Source organism: Brachypodium distachyon, unplaced genomic scaffold, assembly GCF_000005505.3.
Source record: "Brachypodium distachyon strain Bd21 unplaced genomic scaffold, Brachypodium_distachyon_v3.0 scaffold_14, whole genome shotgun sequence".
Taxonomy (NCBI): domain Eukaryota; kingdom Viridiplantae; phylum Streptophyta; class Magnoliopsida; order Poales; family Poaceae; genus Brachypodium; species Brachypodium distachyon.
In genome coordinates this window covers 8,627-20,560 of record NW_019841145.1, presented here as the reverse complement: position 1 = coordinate 20,560, position 11,934 = coordinate 8,627, and the positions used below count along the sequence as shown (strand labels likewise).

The following is an 11,934-nucleotide window of genomic DNA, read 5'->3' as shown; positions in this document are numbered from 1 at the left end:
TGGATGTATCTATGCTTAGAAAGTGTCTAGATACCTGCAATATTTCGACAACAATTAAATGTATCGGACGAATAGTTAGTTACACAATGAGCATAATACGTGAACAAAATGTCAGTACATGAGTACAACAGCGGAAAACCACCAATTCAGCGTTAAGAGATCTACACCAAAAGTTCAGAGATATCTAGAAAACAAACTGAAATTCGTCGGTTCAATTCAGAGATCAAGATTCACGGGTTCAATACAGCAACCGTCCCCTGGTCACAGAATCACAGTTCAGAAAGAAACCGAAACGAAATTCGTCGGTTACATTCCAAGAAAGAAACCACGCCACAGAGGTTCAGTACAGCAAATTAGGTTCAGAAAGAAAAATTCGATACATTTCCAGGGCAGCAGCCTGGAGAAAAACAGGGCACTTTCTTCACCCAGCTCGATCGCTCACATCTTCAACAATGACGTGCTCTCTCGACTTGCCAGTCCAAGTGATCAGTATGCCTCATGCTTTGCCCGTCCAAGCGATGAGCTGCGTCGTTAATGTTAATTTAGAATTATGGTTCAGAGAGAGAATGAAGACACAAATTAAAATTTCCAACCAATATATATGCACGTGCTGTTCATACCTTGTGCTTCCGTTGCCATCCAACTGTTATTGTCCTCCAAAAGTGTACGTGAAGACATCCAGGTCTTCGCCATCATGCAGTTGTTGGTGCTGGTTTTGAAGCTCGGGTAACCAGCGGGAGGAGACCTCTTGCATGTCCTCGGCCAGCCCCAGCCGCTGCAGACTGCCCAAACCATCTACAAAGCGTAAGTTTCGACAGCCAAGGACATACAGTTCTGACACGAGAGGGAGGTTGGAGACCCTCTCCAGGCCTTCACAGTCCTCAATACAAAGAAACTCAGAGAGCAGTGGGAAGTCCTCCACGGCCTTCAAGTTGTTTGCTCCAATTAATGTGAGCTGCCTCAAACTGGCGGTGTCCTCTCCAAGCTGTCGCGGCAGAGCACTCAGCTTTGGGCAATAAAATAGTTGCAACTTCACCAAACGAGGCAGCAGTTGCAACCTTGCAGATTGGGCATCCTCTTTACAAATCTCAGCAGCTCCATCCTCTCCCCTTTCCGCATCAGCAGATTCGTCTTCCCCCAAAAAAGACCAGTCCTCCCAGTTGGGCATATCCGCGATGACCAAACATTCAAGTTTAGGGAAAGCAACAAACTCATTGCATGCGGAATCACCCTTCCTGCAACCAACAAATTCAGGTCCAACCTTGGTAACTGCATATAATCCCTCAATTCTCAGAAATTTCAAGTTGGGTAGCCGCCCAAGCGGTGGAAGATCCACACATGATCGTAGATCTTCGAGATCCAAGTGCATCAGTGAAGACAAACAGGTGGTACCAAACCAGGTGGGATAGCGCCGACCAAAGAATCCATGAATCCATAAGTTTTCCAGGTTGCCTGGAGGCCTTAGCTGTTCAAGGACATTCTCAGTATTGCTAACATCGTTTTCTGAATATGATCCCTCTCCAAGTTCAGTCCACTCTAGGATTAGACTCTTTAGATGTTTTTTGTCCGTCAGCACTGTATTGGGACTACAATGAGCAGCTCTTTCCAATTTAACCAGATGAAGATACCTAATCTGCGATACAGAAGACAACTCGTCCAACTTCCATCCATCCTGTACATCAGCATTATCACTTCCACCACCAACAGGAAATGCTACTATTTCATTCAGGAACATCAGTTTTCCTATTCCTTTTGGAACCTTACTTATTGCTGTACGAAGAAGCCAGAGGGATCTTAAATTGCAGAGTTGGGTCATCGTCAAAGGAAGACTGTGCAGATCCTTACAGAATCTCAAACTCAATACTTGAAGGTTCTTTAGGAAACCAATAGATTTGGGAACACAAGATATAGCAGTATAATCTAGATTAAGTAACCGTAGATGTATCAGTTTTCCTATATAATCTGGAATGCTCTGTACAAGTGAGTAGTTCAAAACCAGAACACGAAGAAGAAGAAATCTCTTGAACAATGTATCCTCAAGTCTCCATGGACCACGAACAGTTAGGAAAGTCCTCACCTTCACTTCCACCTTATCCATGCTAGGTAACACTAACATTTCCTTTTTAGTGACGGCAGTAACACGTCGCAGTTTTGACATACTTGCACCACTTAATGTCTCAACGTCACCAATAAAACATTCTTCTCTTGATATATTACAAGCAAGATGTCTTAGGAGATCATGCATTGTGCATTGAGCCTGGTTATAACATGTGTCACAGGGTTGGAGCAGATTCCGATGGATTAGCTCATAGTAGTACTCTTCTGCTATGTCTTCTAGTACTTGGCCTTGTTGCTCCACGACAAAGCCTTCAGCAATCCATAACTTAGTAACAATACGAAGTTCAATGATAGAATCTTCAGTGTACAAAGCACAATAAAGGAAACACTGCTTCAGATGATGTGGTAATTCATCGTAGCTTAGATACAGAGCTGCTTCTGTTTCATCAGAGAGAATGCTCTGGGAGTATTTGCCCAAAAACCTTTTCCACTCATTCTCTGTGAGATCTCTGCAAGTCAAAGCACTAGCATTAACCTTGATAGCAAGAGGGAGGCGACCGCATTTACGAACGATCTCATTCCCTATGTTTCTTAAATGCTGCACTTCTTTCTCGTCATCGATGTTCATACTCTTCCAAAGTAGCTCCCATCCCACCTCTACTGACATGAGATCAACTCGATGGATATCCTCTACACCTATTCTCATTGCAATTTGATCATCTCGTGTGGTGACCAATATTACCCCGGCAGTTGTTGCATGTAATGGAGTTCTTAGCAAATCCGTCCATACATTGGACTGCCACACATCATCCAGAATGAGAAAGAAACTCTTTCCTTCAATTGTTCCTGCAAGCTTTCTTTGCAGCTCTCCGATGGTTTCACCTTGCTCATGATGCACACCAATATTTCTGAGAACCTCTTTCAGAAGACTAACTTCATTGTAGTCTTGTGAAACACAAACAAATGCACGTATATTGAAGCTTCCTATTATTTTTTGGTCATTGTATATTTTCTGGGCCAGTGTTGTCTTGCCAACTCCTCCGGTTCCAACAATAGCAAGCTTGTAGGACATATTTTCCTTGTTTGCAAGCACCAAGTTCACCAACTTCCTGTTGGAATGTCTGATCTCCTTTCCCACAAGGTTGGGCTCAATAAGGTTGGAACTTCTTATCAGTTTGGATGTTGGACCATTTCCAGTAGGTTGTGTACTATTGCTGAATGTCAAAAATATCTTGTCCTTTGAAATGTTCTCTATCTTCTTGTTGAGGCTTCTAATCCGTACAGCAACGTCACGTCGTGGCCTGATGTTACAAAAGCAAGAGGAAACTGAAAGGCCTTTACATGCAGCTGATTTGCTTGATGATGATGAAGTATGGTCGGGCAGTAGCTTGCTTCCTTTACATCTAGCTACGTCCAAGAGCTCATCAACATCATATATAACATCTCTGAGTTGGCCAAGCCAACTGTTTACTGCTAGATCTTTTGTCCTCCTTTTCTCAGCATCAGCAATGCAACACTGTATCAGTTCTACTCTTCGCAGCACTTCTGCGAGCTCTTCTTCCACCCCAAGGATTAGTATGGCCTCATCTGTAAGGATTTCTTGCAGCTTCTTGGCACATGATCCAAGCAAAGATTCTAGTATGGCTGCCATCGATCAGACAAACTCAGCTAGCGCCACAGATCCCCCCACAGCACCAGGGTGACTTTTTTCAGAGTGGCAAAACCTGAAGTCTGAAAATGAATGCACAAGGTATGTTAACATGCTTTCAAAATGAAACAACTCTCACTAGATTTATGATTGATGATAGTAGAACAAAGTAACAGGCATCACTACTGAGTTGTTATTAACATATGAATAAATTAGCCTAGCGCGACCAGGCGCGGCAACATAAAGATTCAGCAGTAGGCCCAAGCCAAGTATTTAGTCTATTGACATCTACATTTACCCGTGCTTTAGTGTTGTATGATAAAATGATTTACTGGTTTGTTTTGCTCAGTTGAGGGGCCATCAAATGGATGCTGCATAGCAGCCTAGACAGTAGACACCGAACCACAGAAAATGTTGGATTGAGTTACAACATACAGAGTAATCATCCAGCCATATGTTTTCGCTTCTACATATTACCCCAAATGGTAGGCTAGAAATAATGATAATTTACTCGATCCATTGTACTCATAAAATTAAGGTCACAAGCTCTGAAGTAAACCGATTAATTTCAAGTCTTTTTACCTTACAAATCTTACTATTCAGTTTGCTATCCAGTCTTACAACATAAAATCCAGTCTTCCAACGAGTAAACAGGTTCAATAGTGATCATCTTGAAGACGCAGTTTGCTATGATAGTCACCCCTGCCCATCCTTACTATTCAGATCTCGCAAGGCCGAGTTAAAGCTAGAATCGAAATAGATAATAACTAGAAGATTATCGGTGGTTAATCACCAGGAGAAAATCATGCTGCTGCTACACCTGCAATAGAATAGATGATGCAAGATTATCCACCAACTAGCTAGTGAACCAAAAGGAGAATCACTGCGTTATAGATCCAGAAGTACTGTAGTAGAACATTGAGATCAAACATATACCTGAATACAGGCCAGTAACTGAACTGACAGAAGTGCTGCAAGAGGAGATCTGACTGAGTTTAGCACCAACTGCGGAACGACGAACACAAGCGGCCACCAAGATTAAACTTTCTCTGGGTGGGATAGAGTATTAACTTACTGGAGAAGAAGAATGTAACAGACAAAACCTTGAGATTTCTAATACGGAGTAGTAGATTTCCTGATGCCTTACCATATCCAATAGCAGCAGCATGTATACTTGAGCCAGTCAAGAAGAGCAGATAAGGAGGACTGATTGGATACCCAAACAAAGCTGCTCTGAAAAATAATGCACGTTTAACTCATCAACAGCTGGCCATTATCTTTCGTCTTGGCATGTCACCATCAGTAGCTACTGGGCCCATCCACTAGCTGTACCTTTTATTTTCAGCCACTCACACAAAAGTTTATAACATAAGCTTTACTTGTGCAGGCATAAGATCCCACCAATTACTGTTCTTGTCGTGGTGGTGTCACGGCAGATGTTATAGGATGGCTTAACTTGGGGCCGATGGACGAAGGAGGAACCGGAGGAGGGAGGACGTGAAGGGAAACACGCACAAGTTACACAAGCACACACAGATTTATCCAGATTCGGATCCCTCTTGTCGAGGTAAGACTTCTACTCCTGCTTTGTTGTATTAGCCGAGATAGGCAAATTCTACAATGACGCTCCTTGAGCTGTATTCTTGAGGAAGAAGAAGAAGAAGGGGAAACCCTAGATGCCTAAGTGCTCCATCCCTCTCTACAGAAGGGTAAGGTTCTATTTATAGGCCGCCCATGTCACACTGACATGCGGGCTGAGTCTAACGTCATCTTTTTTGGGCCTCGCTGGGCACGCGGCTTGGTTCCCTCCAGGTAGCACCGTAGGGGACAAGACAACTTTACTTTTCCCTGGCACCCTGCAACGGGTACAGCTATCCTCTGCCGGCTTCCGTCAGAGATTCTCTTTCGGTGCTTCTTTTGTGCAGTCACCTGACACCGGTACGTAAGCGCTGACTGCTTTTTTGAGATGATGATGGCACTGCTTTACTCTGCACTGCGTGGTCAGGATTAGACCGTCGAGAGATCAAGGTGCTCGTCCTTATCTTGCAAACTCATAAGACAAGATAGTCATGCCTGCATACGTCCGGGATGCCGGCTTAGTGTTAGTTTGACTTTACGATGCCGGCATGCATAACCATGCCGGCTTTGCCTCCGTTATCTCGGCTAGAGTTGTGTCGTCATGACTCTACCCGGGGTCATTCCCCCGACACTATTCCCCGAAGCTGTTGTGGTTCAGCAGGAAAAGATGTCGGGCCACGATAGTTTCCCATAGACAAGCCACCAAAGCCCACCATGGCTTAGCCGAGAAGGATGCCGAGACAACCCCAAGTTTTCTTTAACCGAGATCAAATCACTCCGACATTCCGGGTCGGCGTGCTTATCCAGCCCTTAGCCGAGATTCTTTTCTTCTCCATGGCCGACAGTAGAAAGCCTTCTTCTGCCGATACTGATGCCACCTGTAACTTGAACTCTGTATTTCTCAAAACTAACGGGAGGATAAGATCCGATTTACTGCTGGTGTGCTTTTTGAGGCGATTACAGCGTTCCATCAGACAGTAAAGCCGACAGAGTCATTAAGAGGGGAATTTCGGTTCCCACACGAACACTTATCCTCCTGGATCCGACGGGATTCTTTGTCCCACACCGCGCGGTAACCAAGCGTGTGCACTTTGATGGGAATAACTGCCCCCAAATCGTGCGCAATCTTCCCATTAGCCACAGAGATAGTGGGCGCGGGGGATCCGCGCCCCATTACTGCGCCGTTAGTATAAATAACAGGGGGAGGGCGAGGGTAAAAAACCCTTCGCACTCCTCGCACTCTTCGTCTTCCTCTGCTCTCTCGCTCCTTGCGCACTCCGCCGCCACTGCCAGCTCAAAGCTTCTCTGCTGCTGCGGTTTCTCGCTCTCGCCACCAAGCTCGCCGCCGCTGGTTCGCTCGCACTTGCCTGAGTTTCTGCCGCATTCGCTTGCTTGCCCGAGCCTCGCGCAAGCATCATCCTCACCGAAAACTCCAAACCCTAGATCTACTCTCCACCCATGGCGTCTTCCTCCCGCAACCCCACCGTCGACCCTGCTGCTCAGCAGGCTGTGGAGAGGACCGGTTCCGAGCGAGCCGGTTGGGAGGGCTCCGACGTGACTCCGGCGGACATCGAGTGGCTCCGCCGCTCCTGGCGGATCCCTTAGGACGTTGAGTGCCAGATTCCCGGCGACAAGACCGTGCCAACTCCAGAGCTTGGTGAGCGCGTTGTTTTCCTTGCTCACTTTGAACGCGGTTTCGCTCTTCCTGCTAGCGATTTTCTTAGGAATTTCCTAGATTTCTTTGGCCTCCAGCCACACCACCTTCTGGCGAATGCCATCCTTACTCTCTCGGCATTCATCACTTGCTGCGAAGGCTATCTTGGCCTTTGGCCCTCCATCGACCTGTGGTCCCGGTACTTCATGTTCCGGCCACAGGTTCTTCCCGACAAGGACAATCCTGGCGCCGCGAAGCCGATGACCCAATGCGGCGCCGCCACCGTTATTCCTCGCCGGGGTTCTGCCTTCCCCCGGATTCAGGGTCTTGAGTCTTGTAAAAAATGGCTCAAGACCTTTTTCTATGTAAAAAATGGCTCAAGACCTTTTTCTATGTAAAAAACTCCTCCGAAGCCGACAAGATCAATCTGCCGGGATTCGAAGTTGGCCCCTTGGAGGAGAAGAGAAACTGGACCTACGATCCGAAAGACAACGGGATGACGGCTGATGACTTGTTGGCCACCTTCGTGTACCGGCGGCTGTGTCTGCTCCAGCGCCGGGTACACAAGATGTGTTTCTATGGCGGCCAATTTGACCCGGACAGAGTGTCGACCTTCAAGCTCACTCACGCTGAAGTCCGGCGCCGGGTCAAGGCGATCGCCAAGACCAACATGTCGGAGCGATGGACATGGGGTATGCCGGCATACGCCCAGGATCGTCGCGCTCCTCCGGTAAGTTTTGGTTCTTACCTATCTCCTGTTCATATCCGACATATGATTATGTCGGCACTTATCTGATGAATACTTATCTCGGCTCAACCTGACTTCTTTGCGCAGAGGTTCTCTTTTCAGCGAAAGGAAGACGGGAATTCTCCGGAAAAACGCTTCGCGGCCCCGCGCAAGTCCATCGACGTTTAGGACCCGGACTTAGAGGACTTCATGCCGATCGCCCATGCCAGCCCTCGCCGTACCGAATGTAAGGATCTCCGACATCTTCTCGTAATCCTTACAATACTTGTTAGCAAAGTATTTACTCTTGTTTTATCCTGGAAATAGCCAACTCGGGCGAGCCTGCCGTTGAGGCATCAGACGCAGCCGCCGCTGCGGCAACGGTCCGGGAGAGACGCGCAGTCTCGAAGCGCACTGCCGAGAAAGATCTTCCGCAGAATGTGAAGCGGAAGAAAACTGCGGCACGTGGCCCCAAGCCTAAGCCCCTGATCGCTGGGTAAGGACAATATCACCTCAACCGCTGATGTCAGTTTTCTTCTTTGTTGTCATGCAAGCGACTAACTTTTAATTCTGCAGGGCGGCTCTGACGGCCACGCAATCTCAGACGTGCATTGCGTCTGAGATCCCGGCGGCTCTGTCTTCCCTTGCCGAGGCTACAAACCCGGCCACGAGTGAGACTGAAACCGCCGTGGATCCGACATCCCCCGCCCGGGATGTCGGCCCGAGCACCGACACCACGGTCGTCGGCCAGACTGGGATTCCTGCGGCCGGGACCTCGGCAACCGGGGCTGCTCCTTCCTCAGCAGCAGCCGAGACGTCGACGGAGCCGCATGCCTCGGAGACGCCACAACAGCCGGCAACGGGTCCCCAGGAACCCCAAGAACCGTAGCTGACTCCGATGCTGCCTCCATCTCAATCGCAGCCGGAAGCCGCTCAACTTGCTGCCGCGCGGGCCAAGAAAGCTAAGGGCCCCACTACTCCAGCAGGATTGGCGCCTCCGGGTTCCACTGGCCCGGGGCCTTCCGGAAGGCAGCAGGGAGTTCCCCTCCGGACGACCAGCGGGCACAGCTGGGGGTCGCTGGGCCAGTTCGTGATGGACTGGAACAGCGCCGACCACTACGAGGTGAGTTCCGGCACCCTCCAGTCAGCGCGGCAAAGCCCCTTGGTGGGACCTCCACCAGCAGCGACTCCGGAGTCTGTGTCGGCCCAGATGTACCAAGCAAGGTGGCCTTGTTTGAGACCAGACGAGCTACAGAGGTACGAAGAATTCCTTAAAAAACCTTAACTTCTATTTTCAGTATAGTATCTACACTCCTAGTCCTCGAGGTTTAGGGCGAGTAAAAATTAGTCGGCCTGAAGCTTATCTCATAAAACTTCAAACACCTATTCCCCGAGATTCAGGCTGGGTTTAGAATAGTCGGCCTGAAGCTTAGAAACTTCAGACACTTATTCCCCGAGGTTCAGGCCCAGTTTAGAATAGTCGGCATGAAGCTTAGAAACTTCCGACACTTATTCTCCGAGGTTCAGGCCAGGTTTAGAATAGTCGGCCTGAAGCTTAGAAACTTCAAACACTTATTCCCCGAGATTCAGGCGGGTTTAGAATAGTCGGCCTAAAGCTTATAATCGTTGATTTCCTGTTCTAGTAGACTTATCTGAGAATCGCTGTTTTGTAGCTCTGCATGTACAAGCGCACCGCAGCCTTCAAAGGGCTTTTAGCCAAGTATAACAAGCTGGCGGCGGCGCACAAGGCGTTGAGGGCTGATCGCGAGAGCCAGGGTAAGTATATTTTACCGGAATAAATCTTTATCCGAGTATCAATGCTCTGCGAAAACTAACACTTGCTCTTGTTCACAGCCGGGGACAATGCTCAAGTGGCGGAGCTCCTGAAGCGCGTCACCGAGGTCCAAGGTATCACTTCATCCCTATTCCGGGTTTCATCCATATTAGATTTCAGCCTCTGTAATATATGTCTGCCAAACAGATGAGAAGACTCGGCTGGCAGAGCAGCATCGAGAAGAAGTGACCCGGCTGCAGGCGCAGATTGCAGCACAGGTCGAGGCGCATCAGACCGAGGTGGGTCAACTCACCTCGGCCCTCTCTACCCAGGCCGATGATAAGATCCGCCTGGAGAGCGAGGTGAAAAAGTGCAAGGGTCTAGTTGCCCAACTTGACACCCGTGCCACTGCCGCCGAGTTGGAGGATGCCGAGAAGACCCAGCTGTTCAAGGTCGTCCGGCACGAGCTCATCAAAATCGACAATATGCTGACGAGTAAGTTGTCTTGGCTCAAATCGCTTCATCTAATCACTTGTCCGAGTAACAACAATAGGGTGCTGAGACTCACTACTATTTGTCTGTCTTTGCCAGAGTTCTTCCCCCTATCCCTCGAGAGTGCCCAGGAGGCAGTGAGGAAGGCCCGCCGAAAGAGGGATCCAGCAGAGGCGGCAGCAGTGGTGCCGTACGAATACGACTTGGTGGATTACCTGGTGAGCATTGCAAGCCGGGTCAAGCCACTGAAGTCATTTGGCGTCAACATGCTGAATGCCGGCATTTGGGCCTTTCGCGCTCTATGGCCGGGAGAAGAAGCTCCGATGGACATCCGGGAGCTGGCGAAGCGCTTGCTGGAGGTGGAGTCTCGCCTGAGTGACTAGCGGGAGTCGGCCGCACGCATCGGCGCCGACGAGGCCTTGTCGTTCGTACTGTCTTGGTACGACGGCATCAACCTCGACGTGCTGCAGTCGATGCGTGTCGGCTCCCCCTATCTCACGGATCCCGAGCTGGTCGCCAAGCGCAAGGAGCGGGCTTACTCCTTCATCCAGTATGCCGACGTGCATAAGTTTGTGGAGGGCCCGACATCTGAAGCCGAAGCCGAGATGACCGACGGAGATGAGGAAGAGGCAGTGGATGAGGAGATCGCCGTCGAGTCGGCCTCCACCGCGACGGATGCTCCGAGTTCCGACGCCAACAACCCCTCTGTCTCTTCTTAGCTATGTCAGAAAAAACTTAGAATTATCAGATCCCCGGAATGCCGGGTGCAAATGTAACCAGAATACCATACTTTTGTTTGCCAGGCACTATGTTTTTAATTTAATTAAGTCTTTTGTTTATCGAATTCCCGACCGAGTCCCCTAGTTCATTTTTTCTCTTAGTGAAATTTTATGACTTCGGGTCTTTTGTCTGCCTTGTCGGCGTTCGACGTATGAATCACAAAGTGATAAAACCACCCTTTTGAAAAGAGTAACTCGATGAATTCGCTTGGCAATATCCAAGTTAAGAAAGAAATGCCGAGTTAAAAGAACGTGCATCTCGGGTCGCTTCTTTGCTTGTTTCCGCAATCGCTTTTCATGTGTTCGGTTATCTTGTACCCGTCTCTAGCTTGCCATGAAGCCGGGTTGCGGACAGCAGTGAAGTCATAGAGGGGATTTTTGATACCGACACATTACTAAACCGACATAAGATTACACAACTAAGCCATGCCGACATACGAAAAATAATTGCAATATAGCACTTAAATGATATGGAAGTCCCCGAGTTTCTTTAAAGAACCCGGCGGATAATTTCATTGTCTTAAAATATTCAACATAAGGAAAAAACGATACAAATACTCAGCTCTCAAGTATAGAACGGACGCAGCAAAGCTATGTTCCATGGCCTCTTGGTCTCCTCGCCTGACCAGTCCATCCTGTTCGCCTTGGGATCTTGTGCATCTATAAGATAGTAGGAATCATTGTGAAGCGCTTTGCTCACAATGAAGGATCCTTTCCACGGGGGTGATAGTTTGTGCATGCCGGCTGTGCGCTGCACAAGTCGGAGGACGAGATCCCCTTCCCGGAATACTCGCGGGTTGACTTTTCGGCTGTGATAACGCCTTAGGTGCTGTTGATAGATGGCCGACCGGGATAGAGCCAATTCCCGTGCTTCTTCGAGCAGGTCAACATCATTTTCTCGGGCCTCTTTTACCTCGGCTTCCGTATACATGGTCACTCGTGCAGAGTCGTGTTCAATGTCGGCTGGTAGGACAGCTTCCGCCCCGTATACGAGGAAGAATGGCGTGTAGCCTGTAGAGCGATTGGGAGTCGTCCTGAGACTCCATAATACAGCCGGGAATTCGTCCAGCCAGCATCCTGGAGTACGTTCCAATGGTTCGATTAGCCGAGGTTTTATGCCGGCTAAAACCATGCCGTTTGCTCTTTCAACTTGTCCATTGCATTGAGGATGTGCTACGGAAGCGATATCCAGCCGGATTTTCTTCTCCGCACAGAATCGCGCGA

At 48.7% G+C, this 11,934-nt stretch overlaps 2 protein-coding genes across 11 annotated transcripts; one reads left to right on the top strand and one right to left on the bottom strand.

The window, feature by feature from the left end:
• Positions 1-183: 183 nt before the first annotated feature.
• On the bottom strand, positions 184-5,013 carry LOC104581476 (disease resistance protein RGA2). 10 transcript variants are annotated; one of them, XM_014896218.2, is made up of 6 exons: positions 4,854-5,013; positions 4,643-4,755; positions 4,500-4,526; positions 4,289-4,408; positions 621-3,789; positions 184-523 (listed from the first exon to the last, which is right to left on the bottom strand). In XM_014896218.2, exon 5 carries the CDS (start codon positions 3,707-3,709, stop codon positions 647-649), a length of 3,063 nt encoding a protein of 1,020 aa, XP_014751704.1. In that variant the 5' UTR covers positions 3,710-3,789; positions 4,289-4,408; positions 4,500-4,526; positions 4,643-4,755; positions 4,854-5,013; the 3' UTR covers positions 184-523; positions 621-646. The 10 variants fall into 10 exon arrangements, with proteins under 10 accessions (XP_014751704.1, XP_024312240.1, XP_024312238.1 ...); XM_024456472.1 differs by having other exon boundaries at positions 4,643-4,711; positions 4,854-4,946; XM_024456470.1 differs by having other exon boundaries at positions 4,289-4,526.
• Positions 5,014-5,236: 223 nt separating this feature from the next.
• LOC106865646 lies at positions 5,237-10,775 on the top strand. The gene is made up of 5 exons (XM_024456469.1): positions 5,237-5,273; positions 9,339-9,441; positions 9,520-9,573; positions 9,647-9,934; positions 10,031-10,775. Exons 2-5 carry the CDS (start codon positions 9,345-9,347, stop codon positions 10,312-10,314), a joined length of 723 nt encoding a protein of 240 aa, XP_024312237.1. The 5' UTR covers positions 5,237-5,273; positions 9,339-9,344; the 3' UTR covers positions 10,315-10,775.
• Positions 10,776-11,934: the final 1,159 nt, after the last annotated feature.